Raw genomic sequence first — 22,906 nt, 5'->3', positions numbered from 1 at the left:
CAGGTTCTGGTCAAAATTTGGGCATGTAGGAAAACTCTGTGCTAAATGTACCACGTGAAGTTATAAGTGAAATAGTAGATATTTGTAATTTTATTAAACTTTTTCTGTATTTTCCCATATTCTACAAATATATGTGCATTTATTCTACATTTATATTTTTTGAGCTTATAAGCCATTTTAGCAAATGCGTATGTTTTCAGTTCTGTCAAGGAAAGCTTTATGATAATGCTCAATAAGGGATAGGAAACAAGGAATAAATAACTTTTAAAGGCATCTTAAATTGTTTTACAGGCAGTAATGTATGTATAGACACACACCCTAAGCCACTGAACTGCTGAGTAGATTTGATTTAAGCCTTATTTCTGAATGATACTCACCTACAACACAAACTTATGTAATTTGGTGGGGTAGTTCAGATAATCTCATAAAAGACATTACATTTTAAAAGTACTTAATATGGCTTTCTGGGACATGATGGTGGCTCAGTGAATGGCTAGAGTGAGAGAGTCATTGAAAGGTCTTGATCTTTTATTTTTTAGCTTGACCATCTCTGCCGAGTGCCCCATGCAGCTTGAGGACTTCCCGATGGATGCGCACGCTTGCCCTCTGAAATTTGGCAGCTGTAAGTTATTTTCACAAGTAAGAGCCTTGGACATATATTTTGGGGATCAATTCCACATTTATTCAGAGGAATTTAGGTTCTGCATATACATAAGCACAGTAGGATGCAGTCTGTTTAAGAAGCCTGGAGAGTGTTTTGCTCTCCCCAGACTAGCTTTCTTGTTTGTAAAATGGGGTCATTAACACCTGCCACACATCACAGATTAGGATAAACTATGACAATGCCAGTGACATCACTGAACAATCTGGGATGTGCCCCTCTGGGGGTGTTTCTCCTCAGATCTCCAGTAGGCAGTTCTTTTTTGTTTTTGCATCTCAGACTACAGGTCACCTCGTCAATGGTGACCAGTACCCAGTACCCAGCCAGTGATATTTTTTATTGTGCTGTAATCATCGCTGTGTTGACTCACTTCTTCTAGAAAGTTTCATAAGAGTAACAGCCTCATCTGTCATGTTCATAGTCAGTGCTCACCCAGAACGCTCAGCATTTTAGGAAATTTGTGTTGCTTGAACAAATAAACAAATTATCTGTATCACATTACTATAGATATATACTTACACAATTCTAATAGGAATTCCTGGATTCCAGCCATTCCAGACAGAGGAATTGACAGTTGAGACAGTTGAAAAGTTCTGTGTCTTATGGGAAAATGTAATCTATTTTCTTTACTGTGACAATTAGAATGTTTTAAAATATTCTTGAAATATTTATTTCTCCAGATGTTAAATTTTGTTACACTTATTGTTTCAGCATCATCCCCACATGTGAGATATTTGGAGCAGACTTGAAATTGATCTAGTTTCCATCTTTCTTTTTACTCTTCACTTGCGCACATGCTATATGAAGTTTTCACTTTGAAAGCACAATGTTCTCGTTGAGATGAAGCATGGAAACTATGGGTTTGAATCCTGGCTCTCTCACTCCTCTGCTGAGTAACTGTGGGCAAGTTAATTAGAGTCTCTGAGCCTCTCTCCTCATTAAGCTCTCATAAAATAGACGAGAGCTGTTGTAATATGTTTGAAACTGGCAGAGTAACACCAGTTAAAGTGTTCAATAAATGCCCATCATCATCATTACTATAAAAGTTCATTATATTTATAGCTTCTTGACAGGATGCATGTCTTATCACTATAAATCATCTCTCTTTGAACATGTAATGCCTATGCAACTAAATTTTGTCTAATATTAATATTGCCACACTAGTTTCTTTAATTCTTGCCTGGGATATCTTCTATCCTTTTTTTTTTCTGTTTCCTGTTTCATTATATATACAAGTTGAAAAGTTCTATGCCTTACTGGAAAATGTAATCCATTTTCCTTACTGTGAAAATTAGAATGTTTAAAAATATTTCTGAAATATTTATTTCTCCAAGTATTAATTTTTTTACACTTATTGTTTCAGTTATTTTTCCCTTCCTCTTTAAAAAGAAACATCACTTGTTGAAGAGACTATTTTTTCCTCATTTTTGTATTCTTGGCACTCTTGTCAAAGATCAGTTGACTGTGTATGCATGGATTGATTTCTGGACCTTCTATTTTGTTCCATTGGTCTCTATGTCTGTCTGTATGCCCATGCCATACTGTTTTAATTGCTGTAGCTTTGTAACATATTTTGGAATGCCTCCAGCTGTCTTTTTTTCCCAAGATTGTTTTGGATATTTGGGGATTTTTGTTATTTCATATGATTTTAAACATTGTTTTTTCTATTTCTATAAAAACTGCTGCTGGAATTTTGATGGGCATTGTATTGAATCTACAAATCACTTGGGGAGTGTGGACATTTTAATAACATTAAGTTTTTAATCCATGAATGAGTGGTGTATTTCCATTTGTTTGTGTTTTCTTTAATTTATTTCATCACTATTTTGTAGTTTTCATTGTACAGATTTTTCAACTCCTTGGTTAAGTTCATTAATTATTTTGTTCTATTTCATGCTGTTTTAAGTGGGATTGTTTTTCTAATTTCTTGTTCAGATACTTCATTGTTAATATATAGAAATGGCACTGATTTTTGATGTTGATTTTGTATTGTGCAACTTTAATGAATTTATTGACTAATTCTAACAGTCTTTTGGTGGAGTTTTTAGGGTTTTCTGTATGTAAGATCATGTAATCTATAGATAGGGAGAGTTTCACTTCTTCCTTTATGATTTGTATGTCTTTTAGTTCCTTTTTTTGTTGAATCGTCCTGGATAGGTTCTAAAGTATTATACTGAATAGAGGTGGTAATGGTGGGTGGGCATCTTTGCCTTGTCCTGATGCTAGAGAAAAAGTTTTCAGTTTTCCACCATTGAGTATGCAATTCACTGTGAGATTTTCATATGTGGCATTTATCATATTGAGGTGATTTTTTGCTATTCCTTGTGTACCAAGAATTTTTATAATGAAAGGGTGTGGAATTTTGTCAAACACTTTTTCTGCATCTACTGAGATGATCAAATGATTTTTGTTCTTCATTCTCTTAATTGTATTACATTTTGTTCTTCATTCTCTTAATTGTAATGTATTACATTAATTGATTTTCATGTGTTGGACTTTCTTTGCATCCCAGAGATAAATTCCACTTGATATAAACCTCTTAATGTATTGTTGAATTCAGTTTGTTGAGACTTTATTGAGGAAGTTGGCATCTATATTCATCAAGGACATTGGCCTCTTGTTTTCTTTTCTTGGAATATTTTTGACTGCTTTTCATATAAGAGTAATGCAGGACTCATGAGTGTGAGTTTTGTTCCTCTTTAGTTGTTTTGAAGAATTTGAGAAGGATTGGATTAAATTCTTCCTTAAATGTTTGGTAGAATTCACTAGTGAACTATCTGGTCCTGGGCTTTTCTTTGTTGGGAGGTTTTGATTATAGATTCAACTTCCTTACTAGTTATTGATCTATTTAGACTTCCTATTTCTTCGTGATTCAGTCTTAGTAGATTGTATGTATCTAGGAATTTACCCATTTCTTCTAGATTATCCATTTTATTGGCATATAATTGTTCATTGTTGTCTTTTACAAATCTTTTCATTTCTGTGGCATCAGTTGCAATGTCTCCTTTTATTTCTAATTTATTTATTTGACTTTTCTTTTTTCTTAGTTTACATAAAAGTTTGTCAATTTTATTTTTTTTTCAAGGGACAAACTCTTTGCTGATTCTCTGATTCTTTTTTATTGTTTTTATATTCCCTACTTCATTTATTTCTGCTCCAATTATTATTTTCCTCCTTCTACTACATTCAGACTTAGTTTGTGCTTCATTTTCTAATTCCTTGAGGAGTTGTTTATAAATTTCCCTGTTGGTGCTGCTTTTCTTATATCCCATAAGTTTTGATATGCTGCATTTTCAGTTTTTGTCTGTTTCAAGATATCTTCTAAGTTCCCCTTTGATTTCTTCTTTGGCCCATTAGTTGTACAAATATGTGTTGTTAAATTTCCACATATGTATGAATTTTCTAGTTTTTCTTCTGCTGTTGATTTCTGGTTTCATTCCATAGTGGTAGGAAATTTCTGTCTTCTTAAATTTATTACATTTGTTTTGTGACATAAAATGTGAACGTTCTGTGTGTGCTTTAGAAGAATGTGTATTCTGCTGCAGTTAAAGTGTTTTGTGTATGTCTGATGTTGTTCCAGCCCACTGTACCTCTTTGTTGATGTTCTGTCTGGTTTTTCTATCCATAACTGAGAGAGAGGTATTGAAATCTCCTACTATTATTGCACTGCTATTTCTCCCTTCAGTCCCGTCAATGTTCGCATTATATTTTCAGTTGTTCTTACGTTGGGTGCATATTTACTTATGATTGTTATATCTCTCTGGTGAATCAATCTTTTTATCATTATATATTGTTCTTATCTCTTGTGACAGTTTTTAACCTAAATTTATCTTGCCTTATGTAAATATAGCCACCCCTGCTCTCTTTTCATGGCCCTTTGTCATGAGATATCCTTTTCCATCCCTTCATTTTCAGTCTATGTGTGTCCTTAAATCTACTGTGAGTTTCTTGTAGACAGAGTAGAGTTGTGTAATCCCAGTACTTTGGGAGGCCGAGGTGAGTGGATCGCTTGAGCCCAGGAGTTCAAGACCAGCCTGGGCAATGTGAGAAAACACCATCTCTACAAAAAAAAAAAAAAAAAAAAAAAAAAGTTTTAAATTAGCTGGACATGGTGGTGCATGCCTGTAGTCACAGCTACTTGGGAGGTGGAGGTAGAAGGCTCACCTGAACCTAGGAGGCAGAGGCTGAGGTGAGCAATATTTACCCCACTGCACTCCAACCTGGGCAATAGTGTGACACCCTGTCTCAAGAAAGAAAGAAAAAAACCACAAAAAACAGAGTTGGATCTTGTTTTCTTATCCATTCAAACTCTCTTGTGTCTTTTGATTGAGGAGTTTAATTCATTTACATTTAAAGTAAATACTGATTGGGAAGGATTCACTATTGCCATTTTGGTAATTGTTTCTATTTGTCTTTTATTTCTATTGCTCCTCTTTAACTCTCCTGCTGTCTTTGTGCTTCATTAATTTTTTTTTTTTGTATTGATATGCTTTGATTCCTTTCTCTTCTTTTCTGTAACTTCTATAGTTATTAACTTTGTGGTTACTGTGTAGCTTACATAAAATTTCTTAAACATGGCTGAGTGTGGCAGTTCACGCCTGTAATCCCAGCACTTTGGGAGGCTGAGGCGAGCAGATCACGAGGTCAGGAGATTGAGACCATCCTGGCTAACAGTGAAACCCCATTTCGACTAGAAATATAGAAAAAAAATTAGACAGGCGTGGTGGCAAGCACCTGTAGTCCCAGCTACTCGGGAAGCTGAGGCAGGAAAATGGCGTGAACGTGGGAGGTGGAGCTTGCAGTGAGCCAAGATCGCACCACTGCACTCCAGCCTCAGCGACAGAGCAAGACTCAATCTCAAAAAAAAAAAACATCTTAAACGTGTAACAGTCTATCTTATGATAATATCTGAACTTCAATCACATATAAAGACTACACATTCACTACTATTTCCCACACACTTATTTACATCCATTTATATTGTGCATCATTAACATTTTTAGTTATAATTATTTCTAATACTTTTGCCTTTTGACTTTTATATGAGAATTAATAGTGACTTATTCATCATTGTTACAACAATACAGTATTCTTTATTTATCTGTGTATTTACCTTTCCCAACAAGTTTTATACTTTCTTATGCTATTGTGTTGCCATTTAGCATTCTTTTAACTTGAGAAAGCTCTCTTTAGTATTTCTTGCAAGTCAGGTCTAGTGGCGATGTGTACTTTCTGCTTTTGTTTTTCTGGAAAAGTTTTTGTCTTGCCTTCATTTTTGAAGGAGAGTTCTTCCAGGTATACCTTTTTTCAGCACTTTGAATATGTTCTATCATTCTCTACTGTCCTGCAAGATTTCTGATGAACGAAATCCACTCATAATCTTATGACATGACTATTTATAACAAGTGGCTTCTCTCTGGCAGCTTTGAAAATTCTTTGTCTTTGACTTTTGACAATGTGTTTATAATGTGTCTTGGTGTGGATTTCTCTGGGTTTGCCTTATTTGGAATCCTCTGTACTTCCCAGATCTGTTTCTCTATTTCCTTTCCCAGACTTGGAAATTTTCGGCCATTATTTCTTTAAATAAGCTTTGTTGTTGTTGTTGTTGTTCTTTCTCTCTCTCTTCTCCTTTTAAAACTCAGTATACTTATTAGTCACTTGATGGTGTCCCATAAGTCTCTTAAGCTTTCTTTTCTCTTTTTCGTTCTTCTTTTTGCTCCTCTGACTGAATAATTTCCGCTGACTTATCTTTAAATTAATTGATCTTTCCTTCTACTTGATCTAGTCTGCTGTTGAATCCCTCTGAGGAATTTTTCAGTTCTGTTATTGTATTCTTTAGCTCCATGATTTCTTTCTGGTAATTTAAAAATATTTGCTTTTTATTGAAAATTCACTTTGCTCATATATTGTTTTCAGTAAGTATCTTTATAGTGGTTATTTTAAATTCTTGTCAGGTGAATTATATAACTCCATTTCATTAGGATCAGTTTCTGAAGATTCGTCTTGTTTCATTTTATTGAACATATATCACTGTTCCTCATTTCTTTATATTCTGTATTTGGTGTGCACATTAAATAAAACGTTCACCTCTCCCAGTTTCACAAACTGGCATTGTACAGGGAAAGACCTTCACCAGTCCACCTTTGCCAGAGATTCTGGGGGCCTCTCCAACCTTGGCGCTGGTCAAACTCACTTCCTTTATTCTAAGCAGCTCCTAGGCATCTAGGGTATGCTGGATCCCACTAGCACTCAGAGACAAGCAAGACTGAAACCAGTTCCTCAGACAGCCCTCAGAAAAGCTGTCTTTCCGTGTTTTCTGCATCAGGTCATATAGTCATGTGAGTTTTCTTTAGCCAGTTAAATGGTGGGTTACATTCTGCCTTGCAGCTCTGGAATAAACTTTATTTGGTTATCACATATAATTATTTTTATGTATTGTTGAATTCAATTTGATAATATTTTGTAAATGAGTTTTTGCATATATATATATTTTTTATAATATCTTTTGTTTTGGCGCCAGGGTAATCTTGGCTTCATAAAGTGGAAAGTATTCCCACCTATTTTATTTTCTAGAAAATACTGTATAGAATAGGTGTTGATTATTTAAGATATTTGTTACAATTCTTCATTGAAACCACCAGGGCTTGAAGGTAACTGTTTAGGGAGATATTTATGCTTTAAATTTTCTAAGTGTTTAAGACTGTTTGAATTGGGTACCTCTTATTAGGTGAGTTTGGGTAAATTGTGTTTTCTGGGAAATTGGTTCATTTTATCTAAGTTATATTAAATTTGTGTAGAGTTGTTCATAGTTGTTGTATTACTGTCTTGATGTCTGCAGTGTCTGTAGTGTTATCTCTTATTTCTGACGCTGGTAATTTGTGTTACTCTCTCAGCAAGATTGATAGAGGTTTGTCAGTTTTATTGATCTTCTTATTATTTGTAGCTTTTTGTTTCATTGATTTCTCTATTGCTTTTCTATTTTTTATTTCACTGATTTCTGCTTTCATCTTTTTATTTTCTTTCTCTTGCTTACTTTGCATTTAGTTCGCATTTCTTTTTTGTAGATTCTTAAGGTGGGAACTTAGGTTATTGATTTGAGATTTTTTCTCTTCTAATCTATGCATTTAATGCTATAAATGTTTCTATAGCACTGCCTTAACTGTTTTGCTCGAATTTTTAGTCGTTGTATTTTCCTTTCATAAATGTATTTCGAAATTTCCCTTAAGACTTTCCCTTTGACCCGCATATTGTTTAGATATATGTTATTTAGTTTCCAACTGTTTGTAGATTTTTCTGTTATCTTTCTGTCATTGACTTCTAGTTTAATTCCACCATATCAAGAGAATGCCCTCTGTATCACTACAATTCTTTTAAATTTTTGAGGATTGTTTTATGCACAATATGGCCTACCTGATATTTATTCTGTGAACATTTGAAAAGTATGTGTAGCTTGTGGTTGCTGGGTGGATTGTCTACAAATTTTGATTAGATTATCATGATTATGATGGCGCTGAGTTCACCTCTATCCTTGATGATTCTGTCTCATTGTTATGGATCAGTTCTTAAGAAAGGGGCACTGAAATCTTTAGCTGTAATTGTCTGTTTGTCTATTTCCACTTTCAAGTTAATCAATTTTTGTTACACATAGTTTTTAGCTGTGTTATTTGGTGCATACACATATACAATTGTTGGTGTCTACTATTTAATATTTCTCTCTGTCTCTGGAAATTTTTCTTTGCTTTGAATTCCATATAACTCAATTCAATGTGGCCAGTCTTGCTTTCTTTTGATTAATATTTGAATGATAAATATTTTTTCATGTTTTTACTTTCAGCCTCTATATATCATTATATAAAAAGTGAATTTCTTATAAATAGCATAGCTCAGATTTTTAAATTTACTTTCTCTTTTAATTGATATATTTACACTCTGTATATTTAATGTAACTATTGAAATGTTAAGGCTTAAATCTGCCATTTCTTTGGCTTTCTGCTTTTTCTGTGTTTTTATTTCTTTGTTTTCTTTTGTCTGTCTTACTGTGGACATTTTTTACTATTCCATTTTGATTTATTTATAATGTTATCATGTGCACATTGCTGTATAGCTTTTTCAGTGGTTCTTCTAGGTGTTAATTAATTGATTAGTTAATTAAAGAGACAGGGTCTTGCTTTGTTGCCCAGACTGGAGTGCAGTGGGGTGATCATAGCACACTGCAGCCTCAAACTCTTTGCCTCATGCAGTCCTCTAGACTCAGCTTCCCAAAGTTCTCGGATTATAGGCATGAGCCACTGTGCCTGGCCAGCATTACTTTATATATACAAAATTTATCGCTGTCTACTGTATACTCATTTTGCCAGTTCAAGTGAAATATGAAAACCTTACCTCCCTTTACATCCCTTTACCTTTCCCTAATCCTAACACAGTTGCCTTAAACATTTCCTCTACATACATCTTGAACCACATCAGAGACTGTTGCAATTTTTGCTTGAACTTTCAAACTTAATTTTGAAAACTCAATAGACAAAGGAAGTTTTATTATGTTTATCCATATTTTTACTTACTGTGTTCTTTTTTCCTTCTCAGTGTTCCAAGATTCATTCTTTTATGGTTATCTTTCTGTTAAGCAAACTTTCTCTAGCCATTATTTCAGGGTAGGTGTGCTGGCAATAAATTGTCTTAGTTTTTATTCATCTAAGCATGTCTTGACTTCCGCCCTTGATTACTGAAGGATATTTCACTGGATATAGGATTAAGCTTTGACAGTTCTTTTGGCACTTGAAAAATGTGCCACTTCCTTCTCCAGGTTTCTGATGAGAAATCTGCTGTCTTTCAGATCTTTTTTTCTTTATAGGTAAGGTCTCATTTCTGCCTTGTTACCTTAAAGACTTGTTTTTTCTTTGTTTTTAGTGTTCAGAAGTTTGACTATGATGTTTATTGGTGTAGGCATATGATATTTATAGGTTTATTGGTCTACACCAGTAACCTTTCTGGTGTGCTTGTTTGTTTCTGTAGGTTTCGGTCAAGTTTGGGAAGTTTTATGAATTAATTATTTGAACACTCTTTCTGGCCCAGCCTATTTCTGTTCTTCCCTGACCTCCAAGGCATGGATCTTAGCTCTTTTGTTATACTCTCACAAGTACTTGAGGACCTTTTCATTTCATCTATTTTCTTTCTGTTTTACAGATTGGACAATTTCTGTTGTTCTCTCTTCAATTCTCTGATTTTTTCCTTTTTCCCCTCCATCTTATTTTGTTCCTCTAAGGAAGTTTTTATCATGGATATTTTATTTTTTAATACTGAAACTTCCTTTTTTTTTTCCTGTAGCTTCTGTTTCTGTGTTGAGACTTTCAGTTTTTTAAAAGTTTGTTGCAAGCATGTTTGTACTTGGTCGTTGCATCATTTTACAATGGTTGCTTTAAAAACGCCTTTGCCCAGTAATTCTGACATCTCTGTCATCTCTGCTTTGGCATCCATTGATTTATTTTTATTCAGTTTGATCTCCCTCACTCTTGGTTTGACGAATAATTTTCTATCATAACCTGGTTATTCTGTATGTTATAATACAAGGCTTTTTTTTTTTTTTTTTTCTCACTGTTTTGTCAGGGGAAGGTGCGGTACAGCCTCATTATCACTGGGTCAGGGCAGAAATCAGGTTCCAGCTTAGCCTCTATTGACCCAAGAGTGCCTGGGGTTCCTTGTTAATGCTGGTGTGTACAGGACTTCCAGATCCATGCTAGGCCTCGACTGATACTTCCCTAGATGAGAGGAGCTGGGGTGACTTCAACTTTCCCACAGCTTCCACTGACGCCATATGCATGGCCTCATTACTGCCAAGCGGTGGAGAAAATTTGGAACATCTACTAATCCTTTGTCATGATTCCCATAAAAGGCATAAAAAGCAGGAGGGAGTTGCACCTACTGGTTTAGATGAAACTCCAGGCTTCCCACATGGCTTTTATTATCACTGGGGGATGGGATGGGCCTCACTGCAGCTTGGCAGGAATGAGTGTCCTGGCCCCTTACTATGTGGCCTTCTCTGGTGTCACTCCATCAGTGGGTCGGGCCCCTGGTGAGGGCAGGAGTCTTAGCTGTCTGTTCAGCATTTGCTGGCCTGGAATGGAGTAGGGCCACATTTTTTTCTGGGATGCTTGGTTGGAGTACATTGGTCAGTGTCTAAAAGTTTCTTGTCCTACTAGGTTGCACCCTTTCTGGTCCTGTGGTTAGATCACACAGGCGTCAGTTTTCGTTTGTCTGGCCCATTGGTGTTTCCAAGTTGCCAGTTTCTTTAGCTTCCAAACCTGGGATGTGTAAGACAGGAAGAAAACCAAACAGCCACCACTGGGCCATCCCTTTGGTCCCAAGGCCTATCTGCCTGCTTCTTTCTACCATTCAGATTTTTCCTACATTTATTTTATATATAATATGCACTTTTATTTATAAATATAAAATATGATATTTATTTTTAGTGGGAGGAGTAGAGGAAAATGCATTTTCATCTTTCTGAAAGTGGCAATCCCCCTAGATTTTGTTTTCATTTTAATTTATACTTCTTGTGGTTTACTGAGCCTCTTGACTCTAAATTTGTCTTTCACCAAATTTGAGGCATTTTGACCATTATTTCTTCTAATATTTTTTTTTTCTGTCTCATCTTCTTTCTCTTTTTTATGTGAGGTTCTAATCACATGTACTGTTCCTTTTGGTGTAATCCTATAGGTCACTAGGGGTGTGTTCATGTTTTTAACCATTGTCTTCCCTCTCTATTTTTTATATTGGATAATTTATATTTAGTGCCTCAAGTTCACTGACTCTTTCTTCAGTCATTTCCAATCTGCTCTTAAGCCTAAACAGTAAATTCATTATTCAGTATATAATATGTATCAGGTTTAGAATTTGTATTGGATTCTTTTAAAGTTTCAATTTCTCTACTAGGATTTACTGTTAGTTTTTTATTACAGCAATTTTTTATTATAAAGCATTACATATTCTCTTTTGTATTCTCAAGCATATTTATAATCGCTACTTTGAAATTCTCATATGCTAAATCCATCATCTGAATCCTGTTGGGATTAGTCTGCACTGATTGCATTTTCTCTTCAGCATAGGTCCTTTTTTCCTTTTTCTTTTAAGTATAATAATTTTGAGTTGTCTCCTGGATATTTTATTGTTACATTGCACAGGCTCTGGATTCTGTTAAATTTAAAGTGTTCATTTTATTTATTTGTTTTTAAGCCAGTTAACTTGGCTGAGTGTGAACTCCCAGCTCTGTCTTTCCTGTGGCAGGTAAGCCCTGAAACGCAGGTGGTTCTTGCTCTGGAGTTGGGCTCCTAGAGGCTTATGCTCCCCGCGTGCATATGCATAACTGAGAGGCGAGTCAGAGATCGGGGGAGAGATTGTGTACATCTGTATACATCACTGTGGGCCTCCCTTGTGGCTCTTTCCCTTCTAGGATTTTGCACCTCACTCTCCAGCTGCTGCTTTGATAGTTCCAGCCTCTTTTTTAGGTTCTTCACGCTAGGGAGACGGAGGGGTCCTATCTGAGCATCAGCTGCCTTACAGCGCTGACCCACAGCGTCTTAAGTGAAAAGCCGTTCCTTCGTCTAAGTGGCAACTCCCGTCCGTTTCTGCTTGTCTTTGCGTCTCTCCGGGTTTTCAGGGAATAGTTTTTAATCTGACATCCAGAGATAATGGATGTTACCTAAATGCAGGCGTTCTGCCATTCCTGGACGCGGAAGCTGTTTTGATTTCAAGAATTTCGTTTTATATTACTTCCATCATTACAAAGAGAGTTTTGGAATTAGGAGATGAAGTATACGTGATGAGCCAAAAGTTAGGTTAGATGGAAATAATTCAACTTTTTCAAACTATGATCTTTAAATGTATACAGAGATTAAGATATACATTTATTTGAGGGGACCAGTATAATGGAAAGGGACTATCTCTGGGATTTATTGAAATCATTTGCTCCCATTGGGTGGCTGGGAACGTCATTACTTGGAACAAAGGACCTCTGAAGATCCCTGAGGCCTTTCATTTGGGAATCACTGATTGATGTCTTTGAAAGAAAATTACTTGTTTACATCCTCAGAGGAAGTGGAGTTGTACAACTTGAAATTATGCCACTCTTTGTATATGAAAATTATGCTTTTGATGTGATCAAAAACAAAACACTCAAAGTCAAAGATGATTATCTTTTTGATCATTGGTTAAGTTCAAGTCAGCGTGATACCCAGATGTAATGCTCATGGTGAGCAGGGCAGGTAGCACAAAAGTAAGTTTTGGTAAAGAAAAACTACGTGATGACCTGATTATTTCCTAAATTATCATATTTAACAACGAACCAACTGCAGTTAAATCATTTATCACACTCAAAGTTAAAATACTCATTGAATGAGAACTCTTCACTTTCTATATTCAATCACATAAAATAAGATTTATATTATATATAAGAAATAAAACCAATGGAAGTGTTTCTTGCACTCAGTAGGAATTTTGAACTCTTATGTCAAATTTATTTTTATCTGCCTGCTACTTTTTTTTCTTTTTTGAGACGGAGTCTCACACTATCACCCTGGCTGGAGTGCAGTGGCGTGATCTCCGCTCACTGCAGCCTCTCCTTCCCGGGTTCAAGGGATTCTCCTGCCTCAGCCTCCCAACTAGCTGGGATTACAGGTGCCCGCCACCATGCCCAGCTAATTTTTTGTTCGTTTGTTTGTATTTTTAGTAGAGTCAAGTTTTCACTATGTTGGGCAGCCTGGTCTTGAACTCCTGACCTCGTGATCTACCCACCTTGGCCTCTCAAAGTGCTGGGATTTCAGGTTTGCACCACTGTGCCCGGCCTGTCTGCCTGCTCTTAAGATTGATTTGATTTGCTTCAGAGGTTGATAATTCATTTATATTTACTGTTAATATTATTACTATGAAAAACAATAAGAATGATTTTATTCATATGTCATGTATTGTGTGTATACTGTTGACCAAGAGCTAGAAAACTGTACACACTTCACCTTCCCTCAGTTATATGATTTCAACTCAGTACATGATAATTCTAAGAGAAGAATTGCTATTCAACAAAGATTTTTTCTTTCTTGTCTTTCATCTTTTCGATTTACTAAAAATAGATGCTTGGCCAACTTGTTCACTTATACCATTGGCATCTGAGCATGCAGAGGCTAAATGTGATAGTATAATGAGTTTCAAATTACTCAATTCAACAGTTCTCTGCTATTAGGAGACAAAGGAACGCAATATGTGTCATTATTCTAATGAGCCACGTGCTCCGGTTTCTCTAATGCAGAGCTGAATTAACAGACATTTCTGTTATTGCTATCTCTACGCTCAAGAATGCCAGCAAGTCTTGAAATTAGTCTCAGCTTACAAAAGGATGTTTCTCAGTCCATAAGGAAATTCCTTAAAGATAATGGCATGGTGTCCATTTGGAAGCAAATACTTAAACACGACAAGACTATTTAGGAAGAGAATCTATTTAGACTATGTCATTCATTTTATTTGTGGAGTGATTCATTAAATATTAGCTTAAGTCATGAGATGACATCTGGATTCACGAAAATACATACTAAATTAGAACTGGAAGCTTCTTTGGTAGTTCTCCAGTGGAGAGGATTTCAGGAAATGAGGGGTGAATCTCACTGGAGTGAGCTGCTATTCCATTCAGACACATGAATTGTGCCTGCTGTTGCATTCATCATCCCCAGTTTCTACTGACTCAGATGAGCGTGGATGACCCAGAACTCAGGTTTCTGAGTGCCTCGTGTGAACATGTTACAGTCTCAACACTTATAGAAACACACTGAAGTTTGAACTGTGTGGTGTCTGAATTTAGATTGTTTCAACAATCACGTTGATGTGCTAGTTACCCTTGGTTGTCACTGGAATCTGAATGTTTGTCTCCTCCCCAAATCATGTGTTGAAACCCAATCCCCAGTGTAGGAAGAAGTGTGGCCCTTACAAGGTGATTAGGACGTGAGGGTGGGGTCCTCCTGTGTGGGATTAGTGCTTTTATAAAAGAGGCCCAGAGAGCTCTCCCGTCCCTTCTGCCTTGTGAGGACAATGAGAAGGCACCCAAGCAGACTAAGACAGTTACCATCTAAGAGGTACTCTGAGTGTTGCTTTAGTTTGGTCTGGCTGTTATAACAGAATACCATAAATTGAGGGACTTAAAAACACCAGAAACTTACTTCTCACAGTTCCAGAGGCTGGGAGGTTTTGGATCAAGTTGCCAACAGTTTCAGTGTCTGGTGAGGGCCTGCTTCCTGGGTAAGACAGCACCATCTCACTGTGCCCTCACATGGTGGAGTTCCCAGGGGCATCTTTTATAAGGGCATTAATCCCATTCATGAGGGCTCCATCCTTATAAACTAATCACCTCCAAATGCCCCACCTGCTAATGCCATCATCTTGCAGCTGAGGGTTTCAACATATGAATTTTGGGGGGACACAGTTATTTAGTCTATCACATTCTTCCCTTGGACACCCAACATTCATGCTCTTCTCACATGGTTTCAATCCAAAAGTCTAAAGCCCAAAATCTTAGCTGAATGTCATCTAAACCAGATATGGGTGAGACCCAAAGTACGATTTATCTTTGGGCAGAGTTCTTTTCAAGCTGTGAAACTGTGACCAGACGAGTTGTATGCTTCCAAATACAATGGGGGCAGGCAGAGGATAGACATTCCCATTCCAAAAGGAAGAAGTGAGAAGGAAGAGGGGAGGGAGAGGTGCAGAGAAAGACCAGAACCCAGCAGGACAAGTTCCATCAGACCTTAAAACTTGAGAATAGCCCTCCTTGGCCCACGCTCTGCCCTGCAGACCCATGGGGAAAGAGGTCCCTATCTTCCAGTCACACTGGGGCAGCAGCTGTGTCCCAGCACTTTTGCCAGGCAAGGATTGGGCTGCATGACTTTGGGGATCCCCTGCCCCTGTAGCAGCTTGTGCCTGTGCCTGTGCTCCACAGCTCTCTGGGACTGGGGTTCTAATGGCTGTGCTTGGAACCTCGGTGCTTTGACATCTAGGTGGAGGCCATCGTGCCCCCTCTGCTCTGTTGAGTGCAGCCCGCACCACACCAGGGTCCCCAAGAACCCCTGCTGGGGTGGCTGAGGAGTGTGGTGCTGGAGAGCAGGGAGCGGAGCCCAAGAGGTAAGGCAGTGCACACCAGGGCAGGGCAGGGTGCCTCTCGTCCTGCAGGTACCAGCATCCCTCCTTTGCCTTCTCCCATTGTCTTGCACAGCAGCTCCTGGCTTCTGTTGGGATAGCTGACTAATGAATGTCTTTGTTAAATGGTCCTTTGGCCACACCCCACCCCTGGTATTCTCTCCCAAACAGGCTTTCTCATTCCTTTCAAACTAGATAGGTTGAACATTTCCCAAATCTTTAAATTCTGCTTCCTTCTTTTTTTTTTGTCTTTTGTTGTTGTTGTTTTTTGAGACAGAGTTTCACTCTTGTGACCCCGGCTGGAGTGCAATGGCACGATCACTGCAACCTCCACCTCCCAGGTTCAAGCGATTCTCCTGCTTCAGCCTCCCGAGTAGCTGAGATTACAGGTGCCCACCACCATGCCTGGCTAATTTTTGCATTTTTAGTAGAGAAGGGGTTTCACCATATTGGCCAAGCTGGTCACAAACTCCTGACCTGAGGTGATCCGCCCGCCTAGGCCTCCCAAAGTGCTGGGATTACAGGCGTGAGCCACCATGCCTGGCCTGCTTCCTTCTTAACTAACAATTCCATCTTTAAGTCATTTCCCTCTTCTCCCATTTTGCAATAAACTATTAGAGAAACAGGCCACTTCAACACTTTGTTTAGCGTATTTCCTCAGCCAATTTTCAACTTCATTACTCCCAGTTTCACCTTCCACAAAAACTGTGAACAGAACATGAACATGGTGCAGTCAAGCTCTCTGCCACTTGGTAACGAGGATCACCTGTCCTCCAGCTTCCAGTAACATGTTTCTCGTTTTTTATCTGAGACCTCATTGGAATGACCTTTACTGTCCATATTCCAACCAACATTCTGCTCAGGATTGCTTAGATATTCTCAAAGAAAATGGAGACTTTCTCTACAACTCTCCTCTTTTCTTTCTGGGCCCTCACCAGAGTTGCTGTAAACAGTCCATTCATGAAAATGTAGGCTTCTTCGAGCACACATCTCTTCCAGCCTCTACCCATAACCTGGTCCCAAGGCCACTTCCATATTTCGAGGTATTTGTTATAGCAGCACCCCACTCTTGGTGCCAATTTCTTTTTCTTTCCTTCTTCTTTTTTTTGAGACAGATTCTCACTCTGTTGCTCAGGCTGGAGTGCGGCGGCATGATCTTGGCTCACTGCAACCTACACCTCCCAGGTTCAAGCAATTCTCCTGCCTCAGCCTCCCAAGTAGCTGGGATTACAGGCACCTGCCACAATGCCAAGCTAATTTTTGTATTTTTTTGGTAGAAACGGGGTTTCACCATCTTGGCCAGGCTGGTCTCGAACTCCTGACCTCAAGTGATCACCGTGGCCTCCCAGAGTGCTGGGATTACAGGTGCTAGCCACCGTGCCCGGCTGCCAACTTCTATCTGTGTTCATTCAGGCTGCTATAACAGAATACCAAATGTTGGGTAACTCATACATAACAGGAACGTGTTTCTCACAGTTCTGCAGGCTGAGAAGTTCAAGACCAAGGTGCTAGCAGATTTGATGTCTGATCAGAGTCTGCTTCCTGGTTCACAGGCAGCCATGTTCTCATGTGCCCTCACATGGTGGTAGGAGTGGGGGGTCTCTCTGAGACCTCTTTTATGAGATCTCCCCCTTCATGACCTAATCACCTCCCAAAGGCTCTTACGACCAATCCCATTTAGGATTAGATTTTAACATAAGAATTTTGTGAAAGACACAAACATTCATTCTATAGCAGGTGTGTTAAGCATTCAGCACTCAGCTAGGTACAGTGAGGATCACAGAAGCGTGAACCATGGTCTGTTTCCAAGGAGCTCATTATGGGCACATTTGGAAAATTGGGTTAAATGCCTTTGTGCAGTTGAAACCATTTGGAATTCATAGATGGGAATATTTATTATGAGGACCATGCTTTGAGCTGAACCTGGTAGGACTGGAATAGAAAGAGGTATAACGGAAAACAGAACAAAACACAAATGACCACCAATCAGTTGTTAAGGTATTGAAACAGAAGAGAAGCCTCATCTGGGGAAATGACAGGGTAGCATTACCACTCAAACAGGAAGGGTCTTAACTATGAAAGAGTCAAAGTAGCAGGCAGGATATGCAGAAAATTGAGAGTGGACCCCTCCCTTACACCTTATACAAAAATCAAATCAAGATGGATTACAGACTTAAATGTAAAACTCAAAACTATAAAAACCCTAGAAGAAAATCTAGGCAATGCTAGTCAGGATGTAGGCATGGGCAAAGATTTTATGACAAAAATGTCAAAAGCAGTTTCAAAAAATGCAAAAATTGACAAATGGGATCTAATTAAACTAAATAGCTTCTGCACAGCAAAAGACACTATTATCAGTGTGAACAGACAGCCTACAGAATGGGAGAACATTTTTGCAAGCTCTCCATCTGACAATTGTCTAATATCCAGAATCTACAAGGAACTTAAACAAATTTACAAGGAAAAAACAACCCCATTAAAAAGTGGGCAAAGGACAGGAACAGATAATTCTCAGAAGAAGACATTCATGCAGCCAACAAACATGAAAAAAGCTTAACATCACTGATCATTAGTGAAATGCAAATTAAAACCACGATGAGATACCATCTCACACCAGTCAGAATGGCGACTATTACAAAGTCAAGAAACAACAGATGCTGGCGAGACTGTGGAGAAACAGGAACGCTTTTACACTGTTGGTGGGAAGGTAAATTAGTTCAGCCATTGTGGAAGACAGTATGGTGATTCCTCAAAGACCTAGAACTAGAAATACCATTTGACCCAGCAATCCCATAACTGGGTATATACAAAGGAATATAAATCATTCTATTATAAAGATACATGCATATATATGTTCACTGCAGCACTATTCACAATAGCAAAGACATGGAATCAACCCAAATGCCCATCAATGATAGACTGGATAAGGAAAACGTGGTACATATACACCATGGAATACTGTGCAGCCATAAAAAGGAACAAGATCATGTCCTTTGCTGAAACCATCATCCTCAGCAAACTAACACAGGAACAGAAAATTAAACACTGCATGTTCTCACTTATAAGTGGGAGCTAAACAATGAGAACAGATGGACACAGGGTGGGGAATAACACACATTGAGGCCTGTGGCAGGGTAGTGTGGGGAGGGAAAGCATCAGGAAAATTAGCTAATGAATGCTGGGCTTAATACCTAGGTGATGGGTTGATAGATGCAGCAAACCACCATGGCACGCGTGTACCTTTGTAACAAACATGCACATCCTGCACATGTATCCCGGAACTTAAAAAAGAAAAAGTAGCAGGCAGGGTGAGTGATGTTTGTTGAAGCAGAGGAAGAATATGCAAAAATCACTATTTGTGGAGCTGAAACCAAAAGCTGGGAATTCCCGTGAAGTCTTTAGAAGTGAGGGAGCAGAGAGCAGGGTGGTGGCCAGATATGAAAAGTGGATGTAGAGGGGAAAAGAGGGATGTAATTCAAAGACAGCCGCTCGATTTTAAGATCAGATGACTTGGGAAATACTGCTTTCCATGAGGAAATTGGAAATAATTGGAAGGAGCTGGTGAATTGAAGGTAAAAAAGCCAATTGGCGAATGAGGGAGGGGTAAGCAATTGTTACATGAAGGATTTCTTCCTAAACATTGCTGGCCTCCTGCCTTGCTTCTCACTGCTGTCTGCAAGGCAGACAGTCTTTTCTGCTGGCAGAGCGACAGTTCTTTTTCTTTTTTCCTGATCTGGGCCCATTAAGTTCATAAACAGTAACAACATGGTCTCTGACTCTCTCCGTCAGGCCAGTCATGGCCATAACCCTATGTGATTCTGCAAGGTCTTACTGTGGCGCAGTGATGAGAGTGTATCTTCATTGGTACCTGGGCAGACATGTTATCTGTTCGTCCCCATTGGCTTATTCCTCTTACCTTCCATTTGATCTTGGGCAAGGCAAAGGGTGTGGCCAAACCCCACTGATGTCATTTTTACTGTCAAATTTAAAGCAGAGATATTGGGTATCCAGTAGGCCATCAGAGGTAACATGTCTTTATCCATTTGTGTTTTTCAAAGTTTTACAATTGACGTGTTAGGTGCTGACATGTTGTTCAGCTCAGGAGGCTGCAGATGGTCTCACTGGGGTGCTGTGACAAGGTCTTGTGCTGTTGTTATTCTGCTCATTCCCGCCCAGGCTTTCAAAGAAGGGGAGGCCGAGGCGGGTGTATCGCCTGAGGCCAGGACTTCAAGACCAGCCTGGCCAACATGGCAAAACCTGTCTCTACAAAAAATACAAAATGATCCGGGCATGGTGGCATGTGCCTGTAATCCCAGCTACTCAGAAGGCTGAGGTGGGAGAATCGCTTGAACCCAGGAGACAGAGGTTGCAGTGAGCCAATATCGTGCCACTGCACTCCAGCCTGGGCGACAGAGAGAGACTGTCTCAAAAAAAGAAAAGAAAAAAAAAAAAGGAAAGAAAAGAAAAAGAAAGAAAGAATGGGAAGCCTAGAGATATGAGTTTAGGTAACTCAAACCCTGTACATTTTCAAATCCCAAAAATTCTAAGAACCTGTTACATTCTAATCTGCATTGTCATAGGCAGCGAACACACAGAGTCACACAGTTGCCTGAGCTTACCAGAGACTGACAAACTGAGTTTGCTTTGGACCAACAATAAGAAAGTAAATTAAAGTAAAAAGACCTTTTCGGATTTGACACCAAGCAAAAATCATTGCCCACACGGTTATGTCCATTATAGCTGCTGTTGATGACGTACCTGTTGTGAGTCAGGTGTGTGCTAAATACTCGACATTCACATACCCACTTTGTCACGAACTAGTGAACTAGCAGATGGAGGTTATTTTGCCCAATCTACAGATGGGGAAATTGAGGCCGAGAGCTCAAAGAGGTTGCTCAAGGCCACCCTAGTAGTGAGTGTGAGGCCCACGCTGCCTTACTTCCTTTGTAGTTATTCAGAAGACCCACGGTTTCTGAAAGACCTCGAGAATTTGCGCCACTGCTACCTCCCAGTCAGGATTCGCAAGGCTAGGAGAGGACAGGCAGGGTGAACCCAGGGGAAGAAGCCTTGAGGAAATTGGTAATGAATTTCCAAGTTCGATGCGAGTGAAAATGTTTCAGACCATCTTGCCTGGCTCTGCTGATGTGTGGTCAGAGGCGGGTGAGCTCTGTTTTCCAGAGCTCTAAATCAAGACAAATGCTGGCACTGCAACCCTGATTGCCTCATTTACTCTTGTCCCCGCAAAAAGATTGAACGCCACACTGCTGACACAGAGAAGGAATTTAGTGTTGGTTGCTGAACAGTGGAGCTGAAATGGACACGAGAGGTCATTTATTCCCAGCCTTAATGTGATGAGGAGAGCAGAACTTGGTGATGTCAGCTGACGCACTGCAACCACATTGTCTCTTGCTGCTGTCATTATTAATGCTATTGGCATCATCAATATCCATAGGCCATTTACTAGTCACTAGTAGTTTGAAAAACAAGATCATGTGAATTATGATGATGCGTTATATGTCACTCAGTGATTCTAGTTATCTTTCATCCTTACAGTGATAATTTCATTGGACTCATTGGTAAGGATTATCATCCAGGCTCTGCCCCCTAACCGTGGAGAAAGGGGCTCACGGGATTTGCTCCCAGTGAGGCCTCAGGTCAGGCTGGCCTCGGCCCCAGCCGGCCTCTCCACAGCTCTCCCTGCTGGCAGTGCTCAGGCACGTGCCCCTGGTCCCGGGTTAGTATGCCACTTGGCCTTGAGCCCAGGAGGAGCCATCAATGACTGTATGCCGTCCCCAGTCCCACCGAGGAAAGTGATGGGTGGGCCGCAGCCTCCACACTCCACGAATCCCATCGTGTCTCACGTCCTCAGTCTGCCTCCCTCCAGGCCTTTGCAGGAGGCACCTCCACCCTCAGACCTCTACCACTCCCAGAGGACCCCTATGTCCTCCTCCCTGTATCTCTCCTTCTCTTCCCTCCCTGCTTCCCTTTCATCCTTGAGCAGATTTGGCACTGAGTTGTCAGCTCCTCATCAGCTGATGAGCGAAGCACTGTTTCCTGTGCTCTGCACGCTGTGTAGATGAACGTTTGTGTTCTCAGGTGGCCCCTGATATGGTTTGGCTGTGTGTCCCCACCCAGATCTCACCTTGGATTATAATAATCCCTACATGTCAAGGGCGGGACTAGTAGAGGTAATTGGATTATGGGGGCAATTCCTCCATGCTGTTCTCGTGATCGTGAGTGAGTCTCACGAGATCTGATGGTTTTATAAGCGTCTGGCATTTCCCCTGCTGGCACTCCTCTCTCCTGCCACCCTGTGAAGAGATGCCTTCTGCCATGATTGTAAGTTTCCTGAGGCCTCCCCAGCCATGTGGAACTGTGAGTCCATTCAACCTCTTTTCTTGATAAATTACCCAGTCTTGGGTATTTCTTCATAGCAGCATGAGAACGGACTAACACAGTCCCTGACTGTCAGAACTGCCCTAAGCTTTGGGCTCCTTTGCAAGCTTCCAGATTCATATATTCCAGCCTAGTCACATCTTCTAGAGGCTGCCCACTCTCCTTGGCTTATGGCCCCCCTTACGCCATCCTCAAGCCAGCAGTGGTGAGTGGAGCCCTTTTGTCATGCTTCTAACCTCTCTGATTAGGGAAGTTCTCTGTTTTTAAGGGGGCAAGTGATTAGATTGCACCCCCTGGGAAAATCATATATAATCTTCTGATATTGAGGTCCAGAACCTGAATTCCATGAGCATAGTGTCTTTTGCCAAGTAAGGTACCATATTCACAGGTGTGACACCAGGGGTGCAGGTCCTGCTTGCCACAGCACCTTCACACCCAGGATGGCACGGACAGCAGGTGCCTGCTGGAGAGTGGGAGGCTTGGAGTAGGGAATGCGGCCGGGTGCTGCTTCAGGCACTCCGTGCTTGTAAATCTTGATGTAGGTCATGCAGTCATAGCCAGGGCCCTCAGACATGGTTGCTGTTTTAATCCCATTCTATGATGAAGGCACTGAGGCACAGAGAAGAAGTGACCTGACAAAGTCACAGAGCTGGAGGGACCCAGGCAGTCTGGTCTCAGAGC

The 22,906-nt window shown here is 39.7% G+C and overlaps 1 protein-coding gene across 1 annotated transcript in view; it reads left to right on the top strand.

Annotated features, from left to right (window-relative positions):
• The first annotated feature begins 474 nt into the window (after window positions 1-474).
• Window positions 475-22,906, top strand: part of LOC116272845 (gamma-aminobutyric acid receptor subunit alpha-5-like) — a 34,660-nt gene continuing 12,228 nt past the window's right edge. Inside the window, exon 1 of the mRNA XM_031661677.1 lies at window positions 475-622. Within this exon, the coding sequence (XP_031517537.1) occupies window positions 490-622 (133 nt within the window). The 5' untranslated portion in view covers window positions 475-489. The remainder of the gene's footprint in view (window positions 623-22,906) is intronic.

The sequence above is a fragment of the Papio anubis genome, unplaced genomic scaffold (assembly GCF_008728515.1).
Source record: "Papio anubis isolate 15944 unplaced genomic scaffold, Panubis1.0 scaffold225, whole genome shotgun sequence".
Classification (NCBI taxonomy): Eukaryota; Metazoa; Chordata; class Mammalia; order Primates; family Cercopithecidae; genus Papio; species Papio anubis.
Note: the sequence above shows the minus strand (reverse complement) of the source record. Positions and strands in the feature narration are given on the sequence as shown.